Genomic DNA, 21,907 nt, shown 5'->3' with positions numbered 1-21,907 from the left:
TACTCTCCACCTCTGATCATGACTGAGTAAATGAACATGGTCATGGAGATGCTCTGACCATCTGTTGCTCTAAAGTGTTCTCTTCTTCACATTAAAACGTTTCTTAAAATCTAAAATCTGGTCATTTAAGGAAATTCTCAAAACAAAACCCTCCATGAATTAATCCTAACTGTTGTCAATATGTTGCATTTATTAAAGACTTTCTTTATGAAGATGGCTTTGTGAGTATTGAGTAACGTTGGAGGAGGGGACAACAAAACAATACTCGGGCATTTCTGCCCTGATATCACCCCAGGGACCCAAAAGAATTGGGTGCAGAGACAAAGAGATCATTCACAGCTTATCAGATGGAGATTTTCTGAGTTTTACAACACCAAGAGAGGAGGCAGTCATCCACCAACAGGTCTTAATTTGAAGCACATTCAGTAAAGAAGGGGAAGGTATGTAATCTGTTCAAGAAAATTGCTATTATAGCTTCTTTAAACTGTTTTACCTCATCAAACGATAAATAGCAGATACTAGACAAGGAATCAGTATTTCCATAGTTGCTAATAGTGTGAAGTTTTGCTTGGTAGTTAGTGGCCATTAAAAAGCAAAACGGTGGAAAATCGTTAGTTGCCCTTAACCGAGACTGTGAGAAGTTGTGACTGTGCCTGGCAGTGAGCTACTGTCCTTTGCCGTTGTCCCAGTGTGAAAAGACAAAAAGACTCATCATTCAATAACAGTTAAAAATGTCTATATCATATGTAGGTACTGGGTTGTCACAAGTTTTGGGCAACTCATTTGACAATTTGCCAGATTGACAATGTTAGGCTAAGATATTACTGAACATATGATTTTGCCTCAAGCTTCCAGCAATGCTAACATCACACAGCATGACAACAGAGATGGAAGAAACATTTTTGCAACTACTTATTTAAAATATTCACAAGAAAGAAACGGTTTATTGCAAGTACACTCCATTTGGACAAAATTTGCTTAGCCTCACTTTAATATCATTGCTCTGCAGGTTAAGCATTTGCATTTTGTTGTTTACAAAGATTATAGGATATATTTCCCAGTGAATTTTCTCAGTAAAAATCGGAAGTAACAGGTATATGATTTAGCACTGAAGTATACTAAAATGTGTTCTAAAGTAAGTTCATTAGTGTGTATTTTATTCAGTGACATGTATCACTTTTAAATCAGGTTTCTCTATTTCAGGGCTCCATTATTTATCATATAGTTATTTTATTCTCAAAGTGGTTGTATTGGGGGCTGATAATCAAACAAGTCCTCAGCAAGGAACAAGTGCCTTTTAATGAACAAGGCACATAAACTTACATCACTGAATGCAGCAGGAAATTACATGTATGTTTATCAGTTTGCAATCGTGACTTTTGCTGGACAACATTTTCTTCTTTTTTACGGCACCAGTCTCTAGTGGTGCAGTTTGATATCTAACATTACAGGACAAAACAATAGTATTTTGACTTTTTTCTCAAAATAGTATTTTGACTTAAATCTTGAAATTTCGACTTTATTTTCAAAATGACCCAAATTAATTTTTTTTCTTAAAGTGGCTCTTATTCTGCTTTTTAGTACAGTGGATGATAACGAGCCAAACAATGTAAACACACAAACAACACCTAAGACAAGATATGATTCTCTCCTCCGCATGACATTGTCATTAGTCACATGATTTTTTTGTCACAGCAATGCATTATCTGCATCAGAAAAGGACTTTTGCTTGCTTGCTTGCTAACATTTCAGGTAGTGATGGGTCAAACATTACATGCATCGATATGGTGTTTCGCTTTTTGTGCTTACTGCGTGCCCCAGTGCAGTATTGGTGTGTCTTTTCTTCAATTTTTAGTTGATAAGATTAAAGATCAATGCCTAAATTTCCGCAAAGCCTCCTTCTTGTTCTGCTAGTGAGGCCCCCCCTTCTCACTCTTGGTCTACTTTGACAGGAGTTTTAGTGTGTCTGCAAATCAGATTATGTCTGAATGGTGCTGGAGTTCCTACAGGCTTGGTGCTGGGAGTTATTCTGTTTTTAATATACATTCTTCCTTTAGGCCAGATAATACAGCAGTTTCTTGATGTTTCTTATCATCCTTTGGCTGATGATATTCAGTCATACTGCTTCTGAAGATTACCAACTCTCCGCTTTGATTGACTGCTTAAAAAACATTAAGCAATGGTTGAACAACAGCTACTTACAGCTAAAGCCAGACAAAACTGAAACCTTGATTATTGCACCGGACAGTTCAATGCCTGACATTAAACAGCAACCGGGTGATTTAGGTCTCTTGCAGAAGCGTAGCCTCAGTAATTTAGTTGTTATTTGTGATTAAGCTTTTCCTGGGAGCGAAACTTAAAACGGATAGTAAGAATCTGCTTTTTAAATTTATTTTATTTTTCTCCAAAACTCTGCAGCGAGACTACTGACTCGCTCAAACAGAGGAAATCATATAACTTCTGCTTTAAAGTTGCTACACTGGCTCCTAATCAGATCTAGATTTCATTTTAAAATTTTACATGGACATTACATGGACAGGCCCCTCACTATATTGCTGATTTGATTCATATATATATATACACCTCTTTTTGTACACTGAGGTCATTAATTCATAGACCTTCAAAAAGCAGCTAAAGACATTTTATTTCAAAAAGCTTTTAATTAGACCAGTGCTTTTATGATGCATTTATGATTGTGTTGTGCTTCGTTACCTCTCGTGTGAAGCACTTTGTCACATCTGTCTGTGAAACGTTGCTATATAAATACACTTTATTTACTTTACTTATCAAAGCACAGGGCTGACTTCAGAATGCAGATATGCTCAACATTATGATTTAAACCTTTAAATAATGCTTTGAAAACCAATATTGGTGGGTGTATTAAACACATTAAGGATAATAATGCTAATGTTTTTAAAAAAAAGATCTTTAGTGAGGTCATTAGTAGAGTTGAATATGTTAATATTTAAAGCTATGAACCCAGAATGAGTTCTGAGATGAGGCCAGTGGGAACGTGATTAGTTGATAACAAAGACAAATAATGAAGTGAACAACCTGTTGATGAAACTGGATGAAATGAGAGATCACCTAAGTGATAACCAGTGACTAAATCACGTTTCAAAGCAGTTTGTTTCCCTAAAAATGAAAAAATATACAAAGTAAACTTGGATCCATTTTGTGCCTAATCAAGTTTTGACCAAAATTTAATACCAAATATCCAGGAGTTATAGTTAGTTTATAGCTGTTTAGATATTTTGATCTAGATCAAAGGGGTGGATCAACCAACTGTTAATCATGACACATGACAACAACAGTTTACTTCCTGTTCCAGTCTGGACCAGATGAATTCAGTTGCGTCTCACTCACAGTTCCATTGCATTCATCTGTGATGAAACATAAAATTGAATCTCATGTGGATGTTTATACTCAGATCTTGTACTTGGGGGGTCTTTCTTGTGGTCTGAAATCACCATGTTTCCAGGGGTTCCTGCTTTCAGTGGTTTGGAGACCAGCCTGAGCGCCTTCACCACACTCTGCTTGTCTTGGATTAGCATCACCAGAAAAAAACATTCAGTCTGCAGGATATTGAAGCTGGTGCAAAACACACTGCCTAAAGAAATGCATTTTAATCTGAGTGGGAGGAAACCTTCTGATAATCTTTCAAGAACTTATTTGTGACTGTAACTGCCTTTTTCTCGTCCACATTCTTCTGCAGTTCTCAACTTACTGATCCAAAACTACTGAAATCATACACTTCTTGTGCCATTAAAATCATTGGTGAACAATCCAGGGCTTTCTTAGATGAATGTAAAGCAGAAATGATCAGAGAAGCCTCAGCCCACCAGTGGTTTCCTGCTCCCCTGCTCTGGTTACAGTCCTGAAAAAAGAATGATGGGAGATTTTCCATGCGTTCTTGGAGACAACCTCAGTACCCATGTTTCCTAAGAGACTGGCCACAATGTCTTTCCCCTAACTCTGGAAAAAATGAAATATGATTACTTGCTTGTGAGGGGTTCCAAGAGCAATTAGTGGATGATGGTGTAACATAAAAAGCTGTAGAGAACAGTGATCGAAGAAAATAACAGTCTTAGTTTGAAAAAGGCTAAACAAGAGTTTGCCTGTCCTACTGCATGTGTGCATGACTATATATACAATGGGGTTTCTACTGTAGATTTAAAACAAACATGCTTTGTAGAATTTAGTAAGTAAGTGTCTCATTCTGACACTACTGAAAAGATTATGAAAAGGCAAATATCAGACAACCTATTTTCAAGCTTTGTCATATTTGTACGATATTTACTTAAAGGCATTATATAGTTTTTAAACTGTTAAGTTAAATATGAGTTCCTGTTACATTTTTGAGTTCATGAAACCTATTTTGATTCACTTTTACTATTTTGCAGTTTAAATAAGCACTATTTAAATGTTTAATTTCACTGCAATCATTTCTGTTAAAACATTCTTATGCTTTGACTGAAGTCTATGCGTTTTACCATCAACATGTATAAATATTTAATTTGGTTGGCTAGTGGGAAAGCATCAATGTAAGCATGTGCAGTATCAAAACTTCTAAATGTTAACTAAAATAATATGCATGTTGTGTTTTGAGTTTGTTGAGTTATATTTATTGTTAAACCCTTTGGATTGTGCTTCATTTTCCTTCATGTAGCAAATCTATGATACGATGGGTGAGGAGAGTTGCTGGGTTGATGACCATCATTGTGTTAGCAGAGACCACAACGGGTTGAACTACTTAATGCAAAAAGGAGGACTTGCAAAGTGTACTTCGAGGTCTTTATAATGAAATTTCTAATACATTTTTTTTAAAAATATAAAACATTTTAAAGATCAGTGTTTAATACTTTAAAAAGTAGCTTTTAAATGACCATAATCCTATAGAAGAGTGAATGAATAATAAGGCACATCAACTGAACATATTTCAATTCTTCTTGTAAGTACTTTCATTTATTTCATCATTAATTTACTCAGTGGCGATCTCTTTCATTCACAAGAAGCATGCAGCAAATTGCCTTCCAATACCAGCATACATGACATACAGCATACAGCCATTGGAGTGACTATAAATCAAGCTTGTGGCTAGTTTTACCTTTAGAATATGAGACTGTCCCCTGCACCATGACTCACAGGTATGTCTGCATTTTGTGGTTGGTGTGTTTGAGCCATGCAGTAGTAAATAACAGTTAAGTTTTTAGGTATTTAAGTTAATTTATGAAAAGATGATATCCACATTTAGAAGTTGTTCACTGCCTCCAGAAGCACTAACAACTTTCTACTAAATTTAACTATGTTTTAAATTCATGACAAAATATTACTGTGGCTTTTCTGATTTCTTTCTGCAATTTTTTTTTAAGGGACACTTTGCTAATTCACCACAGACTTTCCTCAAACTATCTCATATTGGTGGTTTTAATGTTTAAAAAGTGTGTGGTTTTACCAGCCCCTCTCTCTCTCGTCATTTGCACCAATATTCACTCCATTGCTCTTTGCAGAACAAGGTAGCTTTGTTTCTTGCATTATTGGGGAATTTAGAGCATTCACTTCAGTGCTCATCACTTATGTGCTTCATGATTGTTCCTGCTCATTGAAGCTCATAATGCATTTATTTTCCCTCTGAAAATGTAATATCTGCTCTCTCTCTCTGTGCAGGACTACTAATTGTTCTTTGAGGAATCAAGGGCCATGGTGCTAATGGCACGCCATCTCCTGCTGCTGGTCTTATGGGTTTGCATAGTTGATGGTGACCAGACCAAACCAACCCAACCACCTCTGATACCTCATAAGCCTTTTGTTGTAGTCTGGAATGCTCCCACTGAGTCATGTCGGCTTCGATTCAAGGTGGACTTGGACCTTAGCATTTTTGATATTGTAGCAAACCTCAATGAAACTCTAAGTGGACCAAATGTCACCATCTTCTACCACAGCCGTCTGGGATACTACCCATACTACTCGAACTCTGGGATCCCAATAAATGGTGGCCTGCCGCAGAACCAAAGCATCTCCAAACATCTTGGAAAAGCCCGGGCTGACATTGACAAGTTGATCCCCCACAAAGATTTCCGAGGTTTAGGTGTCATTGACTGGGAGAACTGGAGGCCTCAGTGGGTCAGAAACTGGGGCTCTAAAGACATCTACCGCAAAAGGTCCAGGGAACAGATCCGAAAACTTCACCCAAATTGGCCAGAGAGCAAAGTTGAAAAGGAAGCGAAGGAAGGCTTTGAGAGAGCTGGACAAGCTTTCATGAATCTGACCTTGGCACTGGCTCAAGGTCGCAGACCAGGTGGACTGTGGGGGTTTTATCTGTTTCCAGACTGCTACAACTATGGCTACAAACAACATCCACAACATTACACTGGGGAATGTCCAAATGTTGAACATGTTCGCAATGACCATCTGATATGGCTCTGGAAGGAGAGCACAGCCCTCTATCCATCCATCTACCTAGACTATGAGCTAAAGTCCTCCTCTAACACAGTCAAGTTTGTCCATTATCGAGTCAAGGAAGCTATGAGGATTGCATCCATTGCACGTGCGGATTTCACATTGCCTGTGTTTGTCTACTCCCGACCATTCTATGCCTACACCTTTGTAGTTCTGTCAGAGGTAGGCCTTAAGCTCTTTAATTACACCTTCATGGTGTGTGTGCCAACTGGACACATTTAAAAAGCAAAAAAGTGTCTATTGGCCTAATAATTAAGCTATATACAACATACTGCAATATTTTGCAATGTTTGGGGGACCATTTTTCCTTATGATCCACTTCACAATTATCCCTGCTTTGCTTTGCTCTTTTGATGTTAACATATCCTAGTATTTACCACAAAGATGGTTGTAGACAAGAGAAAATTAATAGATTGTGCAATGGTGGATATAAAGAATTGCTGGATCTCTTTAAAGGCATCATAAATTGAAGTGTTAACAGTGTTTACTGGCAAAATATACACCTGTCCTTTTCTTTAAGAGTGACCTGATTCATACTATTGGGGAAAGCGCTGCCTTGGGAGCATCAGGTGTCGTCCTTTGGGGATCCTCAGAGTATGCTCAATCACAGGTAACTGCTAGACATACAGACAAAAATAGAAACACAGATTTAAACAAATTTGAGGAGCTGTGTAAAATGTAAATAAAAAAAAAAGAAAAATTTATCATAAGAAAAATATTTGCTCATTTTGAATTTGATGGCTGCCATCAGGTAGTTCTGGGGGCTGGGAGGTGGCCTGGGGCAGGGATGAAGCAATTCAGCGGCTGACTGTTTGGCCCACGGCAAGGATGAAATAGTTCATCGGCCACCGGATCAGTCAGGAGGTGAGCAGAGGAGACAAAGTTCGGTGGCTGGGCCAAGAGGTCAGGGGAGAAGACAGGCCACTTCAGGAGGCTGACCAGGTGGGCAGTGCCAGAGATGGAGTTCAGGAGGGTTGGCTGTACTGATGGTGCCAACAAAGGCCCTGTGTGTCCATTACTGAAGGCTGACAATGGTAATGAAGGCGACCATCAGAAGGACGACTTTATGAAAACCCTCTAGAGGCCACCGTCAGCAGAGGGATAGAAGAGTTAAGGTAGATTGGCTGGGATTGATGATGGTAATGAGGATGCCATTCAAAAATGTAGGTTAAAGCTCTATAATGCAAAGAAGAAGCCATGTGTGAACATAACCAGCAACTGGTCTCTAGAGATCCCCAAAAATCACAGACTTTTATTTAAAGGAGAGATACCACACAGTGGTAAACATGTCTCTGTCCCAACCTTTGAGACATTTTACTGCCACCATTTTCAAAATGAGCTAAAGTCTTGATGTGCAAAAGCAGCACCAAATAAAACAATAAAAAAGAACTTCCTTCTAAAATAAGTTAATTGCTAAAATAAAACTAATTGTGCTGCACTACAGTGGCCTAACATATAAAAGACACGAGAAGCACTGCAAGGAATATATTTAAAAAGCAAACACCACATGTCAAAGCTCAAGTGCATGACAATTTACATTGCAACCCAAAGGGGGGAAAAACATAAGAAAAGTCTGCAGTGCCCACCACCACTCAAAATCACTGTGGTACATGCAAAAAACAGAAAAAAAAATCACACTAATTTCTGTGCAGTTCCTTTACTGTCTGAAAACACAGAAACAAAGACCTTACACTAGTCTCCAATGTGATGCCTTGATGTTAGCTATATTGAAACTACAAGACGATGGACTGCCAAACATGCCAGAGTGTGTTCTAACCCTGTTGTTTTATGGAGGTCTTATAAACAAAAACACTCTGTGAAAATATCCCTTCACAAGGCTGGTATTTTAAAGAAGGCCCATTTGGGCCCAGATTTACTAATGTCTGCAGTAGCCAAAAGACTTCTTTAGATGTTAACATAACGAGGCTCAGTGTCAGTTTTGTGACTGAAAGTTATGAAGAGTAATTTTGTGGCTGGCCTTATGGTATATGTATTTGCAAGACTCTCACTTTCAGGAGGAGAATATTTTAACCAGTCACGTTATCAGAATCAGTGACTAATCAGCACTTTGCACAGATGGCTCAATGCTCCTATTGCACTGCCAAAACTTTGGCACTGTCCTAAAACTCTTCACTCTGTCCTCATGCGCATTTAGAGGTGAGCCCCATAATAATACCGTTTTCATAAGACAGAGGGGAAATGATTTGAAATGAGCTTCTTTCGGTTTCACTCTGTTTCTGGCTGCATGTTTGTCTATAAATTACAGTGGTAAACATAATAAAATACTCCATTTTACTATGTAATGCTTCAAGGTCATAGGTCAAAGGTCAGGGTTATTCAAATTAATCAAATGCTTTAGTTTTCATTGGATCACCTCCAAACTTTAAAGCAGTATATTAGTCATTGGAGGGCATAATTTATTAGTGCTTTTCTAGTTCTTAGCCTTTATATTTTATGACAGTTCAGCACAAGAAAATGTCTTTAAAGTAGGGAATAAAAAAGCTAATGGTGTTGACAATGCTGTTGAAAATTAAATACAATATATTATTCTAATAAATGTCTTATACGTTTGACTTAGAATTTCTCCTTCCTCCCCTAGAGAAACTGCCTAACGGTGAAGAAGTACATCAATGGTCCTCTGGGACATTATGTCATCAATGTCACATCAGCAGCTAAGCTGTGCAGCAAAGCATTGTGCAAAAAGAACGGTAGATGCATCCGTAAGAGCCTGGACTCAGACACTTACCTACACCTGAACCCACGCTTCTTCCACATCCACCACAACTCAGCTCCCAGCGGCCCTCGCTTTCACATCAGTGGCCACCTAAACAACCACGACATCCTGGATATGAAGCAAAAGTTTACCTGCCAGTGCTACCAGGGCTGGACAGGTGTTTACTGTGAGGTACCTCAGACTATGCCACCTCTTCCTCTTCCTCCCCCACTCCAACCCACTGTGCCGGTACTTCGCCCTCAGGGGATCAATCTGCTGGGAGACATCCTGCTCCTCCTGTCACTCCATTTCTTCTGTCTATGTGTCATCATATTCCTGGGACTTTGTTTGATTATCAAGTCTCTCATATTGTAGACACAAAGATTTTATTTAGGACCAGAGAATTGCTGTAAAGTCTTTGCCAGACCACAAGTGTGATCAGCCACAGTTCATGCCAATGTCCCCTAGTTGAAGAAAACTGTTTGTATTGAAAGAATGAGAAATTCTCAGATTTGGCCTATAAATGCAAAACTCAGTCTGATCGTGGTCTGATCCAGGCAACAATGTTTGTCTCTGTGTTAAAGTTCAGTTCAGGAAAAATGTACATTGCGGTTTTATTTATGTCACAAATTGCAAATTTAGATTCCCATAATGTTCCCACTAAACAATATTTTTGAGTTTTTGTTTTTTGGTCTTTGTTTTTAGTTTTACCTGACTGTTGGCTGCTGACCAGCATTCATTTCAATTCAGTTTGATTTATATAATCCCAAACCACAAAAATGTTGCCTCAAGGTGCTCTTACTTTCCATTTGAAGGGAAAATGATGACAATCTGGGAGGAGAGAAATATAAAAATTCTGTAATCCATATAGGCTTTTCTAAATTCAGTGGATTGGGCTTAAACTTTTTCTGTATGATGAATTTAAGTTGCTGGTTTTCAGGAACTTTATTGTCACTAACTCCATATTTTGATACAAGTTCTCGCAACAAAATAAAGTTTCTCTCTTGAATAATATGTTCTAGATTCTTTCTATCCCCTTTACATGCCATGATGCAAAAGTCAGTAGGTTCTAACTTTTGGACAAATATCTGGATTGTTCCAAATGGGAGCTACACGGGATAAGTGAAGACTTATTATTATTTATTTTTACTTACTTATCTTATTTATCAAAAATTTCCACAGGCTGTCAAGGACGTGTTTAAGTTAAGGCTTTTAAAGCAGTTATAATGCTCATTACTGAAGCCAATGAAAAGCAGAGCATACACACATATAGGTTCACCCATGAGTTACGCATCAGGCTTCCTTTTCTCCATTTTGAAACAACAAACACTCTTTAGCTAAAAATCAGTGAAAACAATTGGTAGCTCTAAACCACCATTGTGTTTTGGGTTCTATGGAGTTTTGAAATGTATTTGTGATGGTTTAACTATTCATAAAAAATTCACAATGTTTGAGTGTAGTTACTTAAACCAAGCGATAGAGTTTACTAGAATTAGTTCTGCCTAAAGTCAATTATCTGTTCTCACTATCATTTTAATGAGTGATATACGTGAAGTTTTCAATGTGTTAGACCTTCACTTGATATATGATTCAGAACACTAATAAATAGCTTATCTTTACTAAACATAATGCATTCAGAAGGGGGCAAATGGGAATGATGAGATGAGGAGAGCCAGCAGGCAGGATCAGTTCAGCAACAGAAATCACATGTGGGAAGAAAAACAGAAAAAGGTGCAAAAATGAGAATAAACCACCCATAACTACAAAACTATTGGCAACAAATGAGTGTGAATGTATGTAGCTATAAATATTAAGGGAACAAATGAGAGAATACAAGTTCCAGAAGACCACAAATTTCTGATGGTCTCTAAAAAAGGACACCATTCTACATGTTACATACTGTGCTTTTGACATCAAATTAAGGTTTTGAAATAAATTTGAAATCAGCAGTGATTCAGCCATAATGGAACAGGTGAAAATTCACAAACACATGCAAACTGACCGCAGTTTCTTTCCAGAGATGACACTTGTCCTTTAAATTGAATTCACACAATATTAAAGTTGTGGTGATAATTTTAAGCATGCCCAAAAACATCAGGCACTTTTGAGTTTGTGAGACTGCATCAGAAAAATATTACACTAAACATGAAATTCACTTTTATTAAAGTAAGATGTTGATGGGGTCCAGGTGATCATAAAGGCTAGAGGAGCAGAGGATGGTAGGACGAGAGGAAGTGGTCTAGTGTGAATTAACACAGTAATTAGTAAACATGCAAGCGGGTAAGTAGTAGTAGGGGATTGAAGTTAGCGTTGCATGATTTCTCTTAATTTGGTCATAGCTGAGACCTACTTCAACAGCAATGATGAGCTATCTGTGCAAATTATGAGTCCACAGTGACACTTCAGACAACCCAGCACTCTGCCATCATCATGATACTTCCAGTAAATGATCGATGAATAGCATAAGTGTAGGAAAGCTGTTTGGAAGTGTATCTCAAAAAGAAAGATCAGTCAAATCCAAACAAGAACTGATTTGTTTTTAAAATATAATAAAATATAATTAGCTGACGCTGACACCGCTAAATTATTCTCGCAGCAAGCTTCTGTCAGTGTTGTTAATGGATTAAGATGACTGACAGCCGAGGGTGTAAAGACCCTCCCCATCTGCATATCACAAGCTCTTTGTTTTCTAATATTTCTAACGTTATAATCTTCCTCACTTTCTTAACACAAACCTGTTAGAACAGACAAAAATTACATCATCAGCACAGCTGGTTTAAAAAAAAATAACAAAGACAGTGTTTTGCTGTTTGTTTCCTTCAACTTCTTCAATGAGACCAAGAAGTTAAAGAGTTCAACTTTTTTTTTAGTGCTGTATCCTACCTCTGCTTTAGAAAATAAACTTCTAGGGTTCATCATTCAATATGTGTTAAGTACACAGACACCAAAGACCAGTAATTTTAAAAACCTCAGACTTTAGTTAGCTCCTGCACTTTAACTAATAACCATAATCAGCTGCAGTTCAGTGTCAGCTCTCATGGTGGATGTTCAGCGTGTCTGCAAGTAAACCTGGCAGAGACTAAACATGAGTTTCCTCTCAGTGACCTTTTTTGTTGTCTAACAAATCATCTCCAGCTTACTGGCCTGAACCTCTGAAGGGCCTTAATGCTGACTGATGTTCATCTAAAGGTTTTTTTTTTCAACATCAGCAAATCAATGAAAAGACCAGAATCAGAAAAATCAGTGTGTAACTGTCACGTCCGCAGTGGCAGATGAGTGGAGGTTGGAAGTAGGACCCAAGATGCAAGCACTGACTTTGATGAGAGTGAGCTTTATTGCAACAGAGATAGAACAAGCAGCAAAGGAGGTGGCAAGTGCAGAACCTAAGATTAACTAAACTGGGAAAATCTAACACAAGCAGACCTGAAATGGAGATGCAGGGACACTCGGGGAACCACAATAGGGTGATGCAGGGAAATAACGCAGACAAACCAACAACAGGTAGGAGAACACACAGGGCTTAAATACACACAGCAATAATCAAGGGATGAAAGACAGGAGGGGAACACACCTGGGAGAAATCAGAACTGACGTGACAGGGGAAACGTAAACCGAACACACTCACATGAAACAGAGACCTTCAGAATAAAACAGGAAACTCACAGACACGGAGTCCCAGACAAGACGCTGGTTATTATCTTTCTACTGCCACTCCACTAGTGGTATCTACAGTTGCTGATTACAGGCGGGGAGTCAATGCAGCTAAACATTTACATTCTTTGTACACAAGCAGTTAACAAGGTCCAAACAGCAGCAATTGATGATCTAGATGGTTTCATCTTACAAACTCATTGAAATGAAGAAAAGAAAACTAAACTGTATCCATTTCTGCAGCAAAGATAATAATAAACCCTGTGGAAAACACATAATTTTGTCCTTTCTACTGAAATACATTTAAAAGAAGTGAATGATACAACTGCTGGTACTTCTACAATTCACAGGAACAAAGGTCTGAATGTAGAATGGAGAGTTTGTGATACTGCTACACTAGAGATGGGCTGCTGTTTCAGTGAAAATAAGTAAATAAGTGTCATACACATCATCACAGTATGATGAGATTGAAAAAAAAAGCATGCAATATCAAACACATTTGTTGATCATTTCACAGTTTAAAGGTTAAGATGAGAGAAACTTGTAATCCAAAGATTATTCATCCACTTTGATGACATCAGGCTGAGAGGCAGAACAGATTAAGGCCTGTCCGAAAGGGTAAACACTATCATTCTGTCACTTGCTGCCACATTGTTATGCAAGAGGTGTTTTGCAGATTCCTTGACACACATGGCATGGTTACTGAAAGATAACTGTGAGAAAATTAAAATACTGTCTTGGAAACAAGGCCCCCCTGCCCCTGGAATTAAACTGCCTGATAGACCCCATGGGGCCACAGTGGAAACCGTCTTGCAGTTTCTGCAGTCCAAGCTGGACAAGTGCAACGAGGTAAGCTGGCATCGATTAAGGCAGTTTGTGTTGTACGCTCAGCACTCAGTCGGAATGAATCGTGTCTGATCTCCCAGTTTCTAAAAGGTGCCTAGAGGCCGACAGCTTGTAGGTCTGGATCCTCATTTCCCTCATGGGACTTCGATTTAGGCTTCGCACCCTTCAGCAACCTCCCTTTGAACTCTCAGGGATGCTGATTTGCAAAGGCTTTCCCTAAAATCAGCTTTTCTGATGTCCATAATACATAATGCAATGTAACTGCACATTTTGATGTTTGGGATGTCTCGATTTTCTTTAGTTTTGTATTTTGTATTTCTTCTTCCTGGTTGTATCAACAAAAGATTTGAAGCTTCAAAGCCTCAAAGACAGAGCCTACCAGTGACATCCAATGGATGATTACAGTTATAGCCTTCACAAACTTCCAAATGATTCACACATCTTGTTGATTCCAGGTCCAACATAAAAGCAATAAAGACTAGACTGCAGAGACTGTACCTCAGCTGCAATCCCCAGTAAACTTTGGTCCAGTTAACTCTGGTTTCTGGTTAATCCTGAGGTGGAGCAGCTGATGTCGTTGTCTAGTGAAACTGGTTGGGTGCTCTGCTGAGGAGCCCCAGGCTTCACCATCAGCTGGAGTCTCTGCTGAGGAGCCTCAGCCTCTGGTGTATCCAGAGAATCCTATGTGTCATGCCTATTCCGTGTTGCCTGAGTTTCCACACTACCGTTGCCACCAAAAAAGTTGGCAACAGTACATTTGAATACTCACAGATAACAACAATAATTATATTTTGGCATAAAATTACAACATATCAAATATTTTAAATCACTAATACTGTGATTCTGATCTATGGCAGCTGTGGCAACAACCTCACATTGGGTGTTGGTGTAATTTGTTAAGCACTGTAGATAAAACTCTATTAAAGAAATTCATACACTAAGATACAGAGTAATTAAAAACCAATATCAAACCTTCCTTGTTAAATAAAGAATCAGAAAGGCTATAGGTATATCAGTGCTTTCTTTAAAAAATGACATATTTGATAGGTTTCAGTCTGTTTATAGAGCAAATCACAGCACAGAGGTTTCTGGAAAATGTTTGTTACTATAGCTTCACAGATAAAACACAGCTATTTTTTTCTTGAGAGCCAGTTAACAATGTTTTACTGTCCTTCTAGTACTGTGTTTAACTGAATTAACAAATACATGACTGCAAACATTTATCTAAACGTAACAATGACAAAATGGAAATTATTTGAATTGGCTCTGAAAGTTGAAACTCCCCAAATATTGAAGGACTGATGGCCTTTTTCTCCAACAAGCACAATTATGCTTTTTCAATCCCTGGTCTATCAAAACTAAATTATCGTAGTAGTGGAGAAGTAAATGCCTGGCAAATTTTTCTGAAGAAAATCAACTTTGTTTATCCTGAAACTCAACGTATCATGTGGTAAGTATTGATTCCAGGCACCATTTTTAGCCAAGTATTCCTTCTCATTCTCAAAGCCTCATTACAACTGAGGTCATTAAAGCAGCAGTAGGATCCATGCTGTCTGAGCATAGCCATTTCTGTAATGAAGTCCATATGCCCACGAGGAGCCTATGACCACGACAGCCAGCCGACGCTGGGGTTTCCGCACATGGGTGAGTGAGTGAGTGAGTGAGGGGGATGAGGAGGTGAAGAAAGGGTAGTTTGGGTTCATGGTATGTGCCTTTCATCTGCAGAGGTAGTGGAAACGAATGTGCTGTCGGGATCACACTGCCTGAGGAGTTCAAAAAAATGCCCCTCAACACACACACACACACACACACACATGCCCACAAAACCACACACACACACACACACACACACACGCGCGCACGCACGCACGCACACACACACACACACACACACACACACACACACACACACACACACACACACACAGACTGAGGTAATATTTGTATGTCTTTCAGTTTTCCTGACTTTGTCCAAAGGCTTGAATTGTACTTTATTAAAAGCTCTTCTTTCTCAAAGTGAAGACACTTTTTTGAAAGTGTAAAAATTTTGCAATACTATATCTTGATAAGTGAGTACATTTTTGATTTTGAACCAGACTTCTGGATTTTAAAGCCCGAACTAATAATTCTTAAATGTATGAGTTGTTTTTCTTGGACTTTATCCCAGTCTACCCTTGTCCTTTGCTGGAATGTCAGTTCAGCTTCCCTCAGGTCTTTCCCATGTTCCTAGTGCTCCCCCTGTTCAGGATTTGTTAGTGAAGATTTTTAACTCACTCTGGCCTCCTTGTGTTGCCCAGATCCTGACAGTTGCTTCTGGGTAAAAAAAAAACATAAAAACACAGAACAAACACACAAAAAATATGGTAACAAAAACTTAGCATGATGTTTCAGTGTGTGGAGTACAGAAACCCTAGTATGATGTCATAGTGGCAAAGTCTATCTATTATATAGTTTATGTTCCAAACCAGTGCGTACTGCGTTGTTTCGTCAGACTTGAGCTTAACTGGCTTCATACTTTTTCCAACTCTCTGGCTCCTCTGTTCTAATGTGAAACAGTCTTCAATTATTTAGGGATGCTTAGTTTGAAGCTAGCTTACACTGAAAACTGTTTATTTTGCTTAAGTAAACACAGTTTTGTTTGAAGGAACTGTTGTAAAGATGTTGCTATAGAGCATCGAAAAATACACAAACAGTGAAAAAACTTCACTAAACAGTGTTGCTTGAATTTCTGTTCACACCCCCCAAAGTGCTCCCTCTTACACAACAATGCGAAGCATATAATTAAGACCCAGTCTAAACTGATGGCACGTTCCCATTGTCTTTTAAAATCTCTTGCAGGCGTCAGTGTTAACCTTGGAAATGTATACTGTATGTTGGATTTAAAAAGACAGAGAAGAAAGATGTGTTCAGAAGCAAATACAGAAAAATGTATAGGACAAGCCAAGAGAAACGATCCAAAGGAGGCAAGAATCAGAGATTACTGTAAGAGTAAAAAACATCTGAACCACCAATAGTTGGTGACTCACATCTGAACACTCATAAATGCACAAGTTCTGATATCAAGAAACACAAGATTTTTCATTTATAGGGGCAGTGTGGATGAGGTGGTTGTGCTCAAGCAGGGTCTCTACAGAATGCATGGTTACTTTGTAACCTTAGTTCTCTGAGTGAGAGACGATCTTCCATTCTGTTGCATGTTCTATATGTGTATATGTATTTTTGCAAATATACATATATAGACTCTGGCCCAGTCAAGCCGAGCTGGAGGGCGGAAGGCATCGGTCTGTTAGACACAAGACTGGCCTCAGCGAGTCCCGCCTCCTGCCTCAGCCAAGCCTGCCCATCCATCTGCGGTCTCCACACCACCACCTGCTACAGGGACCAAGGCAGTGGGTTCCCCTCTACATGAGCTCAAGGGGCAGCAACTACCAGAGCCTCGTGCAAGCCCTGCACAGTCATAGCCTACTTCGTTTCAGTCAGAGTTCATCACACCATCGTGTGATCAGAGCTCCCCATTACGTGTGTTCCACTCTTATGCAAACCTTCTCCGGCCACTGCCTTTTTTTTTGACTCTAGGTCCTCTTTGAACGTTGCAGCCCGAGTCATGTTTGACCACTTAGTTTTGGTTTTGTCAGGGTTCCTGCGTTGTTGACCCATCATTTTCAGTTTGTTCAACTTCAATTTATTTTGTCACTCGTTCTCATTTCCTGTTTTGCTGTTCCAGTTACTTCCATGTGCCATTAGTCAGATTATGTTCAGCTGTGTACTCACCGGTCTCTCATTATCATCCTTATTAGTCTGTGTATTTAAGTCATCAGTTCTCTCCAGCTCATGGTCTTGTCATTGCTGTTGTCTCTCCCACATGTGTGTCTATCCATTCAGTCAGTCAGTCAGTCGTTCATTCGTTCAGTCAGTTCAGCCACCTTATGTTCTGTTCATCCATTCTTCACAATTAACTCCAGCCTTCACCAACCTGTGAGTCTCGCGTTTGGGTGTGCTCTTCCTCACCTCCACACGGCGAAGCTCTGACAGGTTTGTTGTAAATAAATCTTGTAAATGTTTCTATTTGTGCAATAAGTCTGCTTTTGGGTCCAATTTTCACATACCATGTCATATACTGTAAATCAGCAGCCTGCCTAAAAACAATAAGAGCCCATACATATTTTCAGGCCAGTGAGACCTGTTTTTCACATCACTCTATCAAAGATAACAAGTAGAGTATCGTACTCACAGTTACTTGAAATTTAAGTGAAAACCAGGCTAAGTTTTTGCTAAGTTTGTATAAAAGAAAAAAGAAGCTTCATCAGAAACATGCTCTGAAGCTGATAGTGAATAAACAAAACAAATGTTTCAGTTTTCAGTAAAAGAACGGTTTCCTCCATAATGACATGTCTCTCCACGAATACAAAGTAGCTGTATTTTTTCGTGTAAATACTGTTTAGTTGGATGGTTTACTCTGTAGTCTGAAAAGAACATTAAAAGGGAAAAGCCATGTCCATATTAAATATAGGGGCTTGCAAGAATTGGGCTCCCTGTGACTTTTGTCTCCTTGTTGTAAATATGTGTGGTTAACCACTGGAATTTCAGCCCTGGCTAAAGTGCCAGGTCCATATATATAATATCATTTAATTAGCACAGTGACACTCTGCTGTGCAGAGGATGGAGAATACAAATTAACAAATGTGGAGACAAGGTGATACTGCTTTTAACAGCTGCATTTTACTTTGGGGAAAGAAGAAAATAATGACTTTTGAGCCCTCTGAGATTTCATGTTCTCTGTTTGACTGAGCTGATTTTCTTCAGGGCTGTCAAGTTTATGTGGTTATACTTATTAAACTAGCAGACTGGCATGTCCTGTATGAGATGACCCATTTGAATGTTCTACACAGGGAAAAAAACTAATGGTGCACCACAGTGTACATTAGAAGCTGAAATGCTTGTACATTTATTTTGAGATGTACTGTAAACTCTGAGCTTTTAGTTGAAGAATTTTAAAAGGAGGTTATAGGATTGGTTTTACACCAGGATGTAAGTGTTATAGAAAGTTCCCTGGATCTTTTTAAAACACTGGTCTAGAAGTGTAACTTTGCATTGGAGCGATGTTAGCAATAGTTAAGTAACACTGACATCTAGTAAGGATTTATGACTGAAGTATTAACTGCTACTAGGTAATTAGTATTAACTAAAACTAATGCACTCACATACAGTAATAAACCATAGATCCCATTTATTATTGAGGATGTATCCTTTGAAGCTTTTTGTGCTATACCGCCTATTACTAATGTTTTAGTATAGAATAAATATATAATGAAAAATATGAAGGTGTGCCGTTGTTTCTGGCACTAAGATGATAGTAACAGATCCTTTAAGTCCTATACATTGCAAGGTGGAGCCTCAATGGATCAATCTTGTTTGTCCAGCACATCCCACAGATACTCAATTGCATTCAGATGAGGGGAATTTGGATGCCAAGCCAATGCCTCAAACTTGTTGTGCTTCTCAAACAATTCCTGAACCTTCCTGAACTTTACTTTGTGGCGCATTATCCTACAGAAAGAGGCCGCAGCCCTTGGGCAATACCATTTTCATAAAAGGGTGTACATGGTCTGGAGCAGTGCTTAGGTAGGTGGTAAATGTCAAAGAAAAATCAACATGGATGGTTGGATCTGAAGTTTCTCAGCATTGTCATCCACATGCAGTGGAAATGTGATTCAGACCAGGCCACCTTCTTCCATTGCGCCATGCTTGCATGCCCATTGTTGACACTTTCGCCAGTAGACAGGGGCCAGCACTGGCCCTCTGACTGGTCTGTGGTGGTTTAAACAGAAAGTATAATTTTCCCATGGATACGGTGAGATAGACCACTCAAGCCTCATTTTGTAGTCTTTGTTTCACATAATGCTTTGCTGTAATGCTTCCTGTTCTGCATGTAATTGGGCGTACTAGTAGCTTAATTTGTACAATAAATTGTACAAATCCTGTGTTAGTGATGCTCAAAAGCTAGTTTACACACGACTTATTCATTGTTATCAGGTTGCTCCAAAAGCTCCCTGAAAAGCCTTCAGTTGTTTCAGAATGCACTAATTGAGAATAGAAAGCGAGAGACCATATTTCTCTTATCCTGGCTTCTCTTCACTGGCTCTCTGTTAAATTCAGAATTAAAATGAACAAAATCTTGAACAATCAGGCCCCATCACATCTTAATTATCTCATAGTACATTATTATCCTACAAGAGTCCTTTGCTGTTAACCCACAGGCTTAGTTTTGGTTCCTAGCACTTTTATCGGTACAATGAGCGGCAGCGCCTTCAGCTATCAGGCCTCTCTCCCAGTTTAGATTTGGAGGTAGACATTCTCCACTTTCAAGATTAGGCTTAAAACTTTATATTCTGATAAAGCTTATAGTGAGAGCTGGATCAGGTGACCCTGAATCCTCCCTTTGTTATGTTGCAATAGGCTTAGGCTTCTGGGGGACTTCACAAGATGAAATTATTTTATTTTATTTTCACTCATCTCTGTCCTCTTTCTTTCTGTGTATACACCACCACTGTATTTAATCATTAGTAATTAATAAACTCTGCCTCTCTAAACTCTGGCACTCTCACCTATAGCTTTTCTTTTATCCTGTCTCTTTTTGGCTCTCCTCTCTTTCCTCTTACTTCCAACCGGTTGTGGCAGATGGCTGCCCCTCCCTTACTCTGCTGAAGGCTTCGTCCTATTAAAAGCGAGTTGTTCCCTTAGCACTGTTGCCTCATGCTTGCTTGAGATTTTCCGATTCTTTGAATTTCTCTCTAATATTGTTTTTATTCTGTACTACTGTTGTGGATTGGTGGTAAACAATTAAAACTAAATTGAAATTGAACTGAACTGCCACTACATAAGTTAATAATAAAGACACCTTCAAAATGAGTAGAGTCTCTAGCAAGTTCTATTCCATAACGATTGCTCCCTCAATATACAGTGACAGGCAGAGGCCTATAAGATTTCCTCTGTATCAAAGAAAGACACTGACTGTTATTAGTACAGCCAGGGTTATAAAGGAAAAAGTACACAAATGAATTACTGTTGATTGGTAATTTGGTGGTATTTGTTTCCTAAAATAAACCAAAACTTACTTTACACTGTCTCAGATTTACTAAAGCAGAGCTCTAAAAAAAAGTCCATATTTACATATTTCTTCAGAATTTGCCAGAGAAAAATGAACACATTATTCTTACACCCTTTCGTGCACAACTGCTAGAAGTCACTTAATTTTAAAACATAGGTACTGTTTCTAAACACGGGCCTACATTTTCTTTTACTTTGGTGAGCAAGTCAAGAAAAAACAAATCAAGGCTCTAATACAAATTGTTCCTAGGTGATAAAAAAATATGTCAGAAGATATCTCCTTCAAATTTGTAATTGCTAATATACAAACATCTGTTATGCTGCACTGGTCTCTGAAACAGTTTTCTACAGTTTTCACTGATCCAGTCAAACAGGCATTCATACAGTGCTGTTATTTGTAACTGATTATTTGTTTTTGGTACACACACACACTCAGCCTGAGGATACATACACATGTACAGCAGGAGCTTGGATTGATTCAGCAACCTTCTGGTAACTGAACCAAATTAGTCTCAGCTCATTTATAACAAGGCATCTGTTTTTTGGTGAACCCATTTAGGAGAAACATGATTCTGGTGTTCTAGCTCCAGCAGGGCAAGAAGGAGCCTTTAGTTCAACAAAGGCCGTTACGCTGAGACATGAAGTAGGCGGCACACTGTTGTACAATATAACACAAATGCCATTAAAAATAATGTAGGTTTAAGACAGTGCAAACGTGGTTTCATTTTTCACACCCAGAAGCTGTATCCATCTTTATATGATGTTAATACTACGTATAGACTAATATATTCGAGTAAAAAATGCAAGGGACAACTTATTTTATTTATTTTAATTGAATGTAAAGTTCATATGCAAAAAAGTGAGATTAGATCTGGTCAGACTTTCTCACAGACAGTTGATGACATTTTTGTTTACATGTGTGTTCTAGACTGACTGATGTGGATGAATTGACTTTTTTTTTCCAGGGAGGATCAGACATCTGATGAGCTCTACAAGCTAACGAATTTAAACCCTCACTCTCTCTCCTTTGTTTCTGTGCCTCTCTTCCCTCCTCCCTCCTTCCCTCTCTGCTCTCTAATCACTGTGTTGTGGTAGTCACACTTTCTCCTCCCTCTCGTCTCCTCTCTGTGC

At 38.7% G+C, this 21,907-nt stretch overlaps 1 protein-coding gene across 1 annotated transcript; it reads left to right on the top strand.

The window, feature by feature from the left end:
* Nucleotides 1–300: 300 nt before the first annotated feature.
* On the top strand, nt 301–10,151 carry hyal6 (hyaluronoglucosaminidase 6). Its single transcript, XM_085283117.1, has 4 exons — nt 301–440; nt 5,668–6,621; nt 6,980–7,069; nt 9,059–10,151. The coding sequence occupies exons 2-4, from the start codon at nt 5,701–5,703 to the stop codon at nt 9,545–9,547; spliced, it is 1,500 nt and encodes a 499-aa protein (XP_085139243.1). The 5' UTR covers nt 301–440; nt 5,668–5,700; the 3' UTR covers nt 9,548–10,151.
* Nucleotides 10,152–21,907: the final 11,756 nt, after the last annotated feature.

This window comes from Mchenga conophoros, linkage group LG7 (assembly GCF_057382185.1).
Source record: "Mchenga conophoros isolate Kocher_MC1m ecotype Shallow Benthic linkage group LG7, M_conophoros_male_GT1.1, whole genome shotgun sequence".
In the NCBI taxonomy this organism is placed as follows: Eukaryota; Metazoa; Chordata; class Actinopteri; order Cichliformes; family Cichlidae; genus Mchenga; species Mchenga conophoros.
Note: the sequence above shows the minus strand (reverse complement) of the source record. Positions and strands in the feature narration are given on the sequence as shown.

Coding starts and splice junctions, on each gene's coding strand:
- hyal6 (XM_085283117.1), top strand. CDS start 5,701: ATGGTGCTAATGGCACGCCATCTCCTGCTGCTGGTCTTATGGGTTTGC. Junction 6,622..6,979: donor CCTTTGTAGTTCTGTCAGAG/GTAGGCCTTAAG, acceptor CTTTTCTTTAAG/AGTGACCTGATTCATACTAT. Junction 7,070..9,058: donor CAGAGTATGCTCAATCACAG/GTAACTGCTAGA, acceptor TTCCTCCCCTAG/AGAAACTGCCTAACGGTGAA.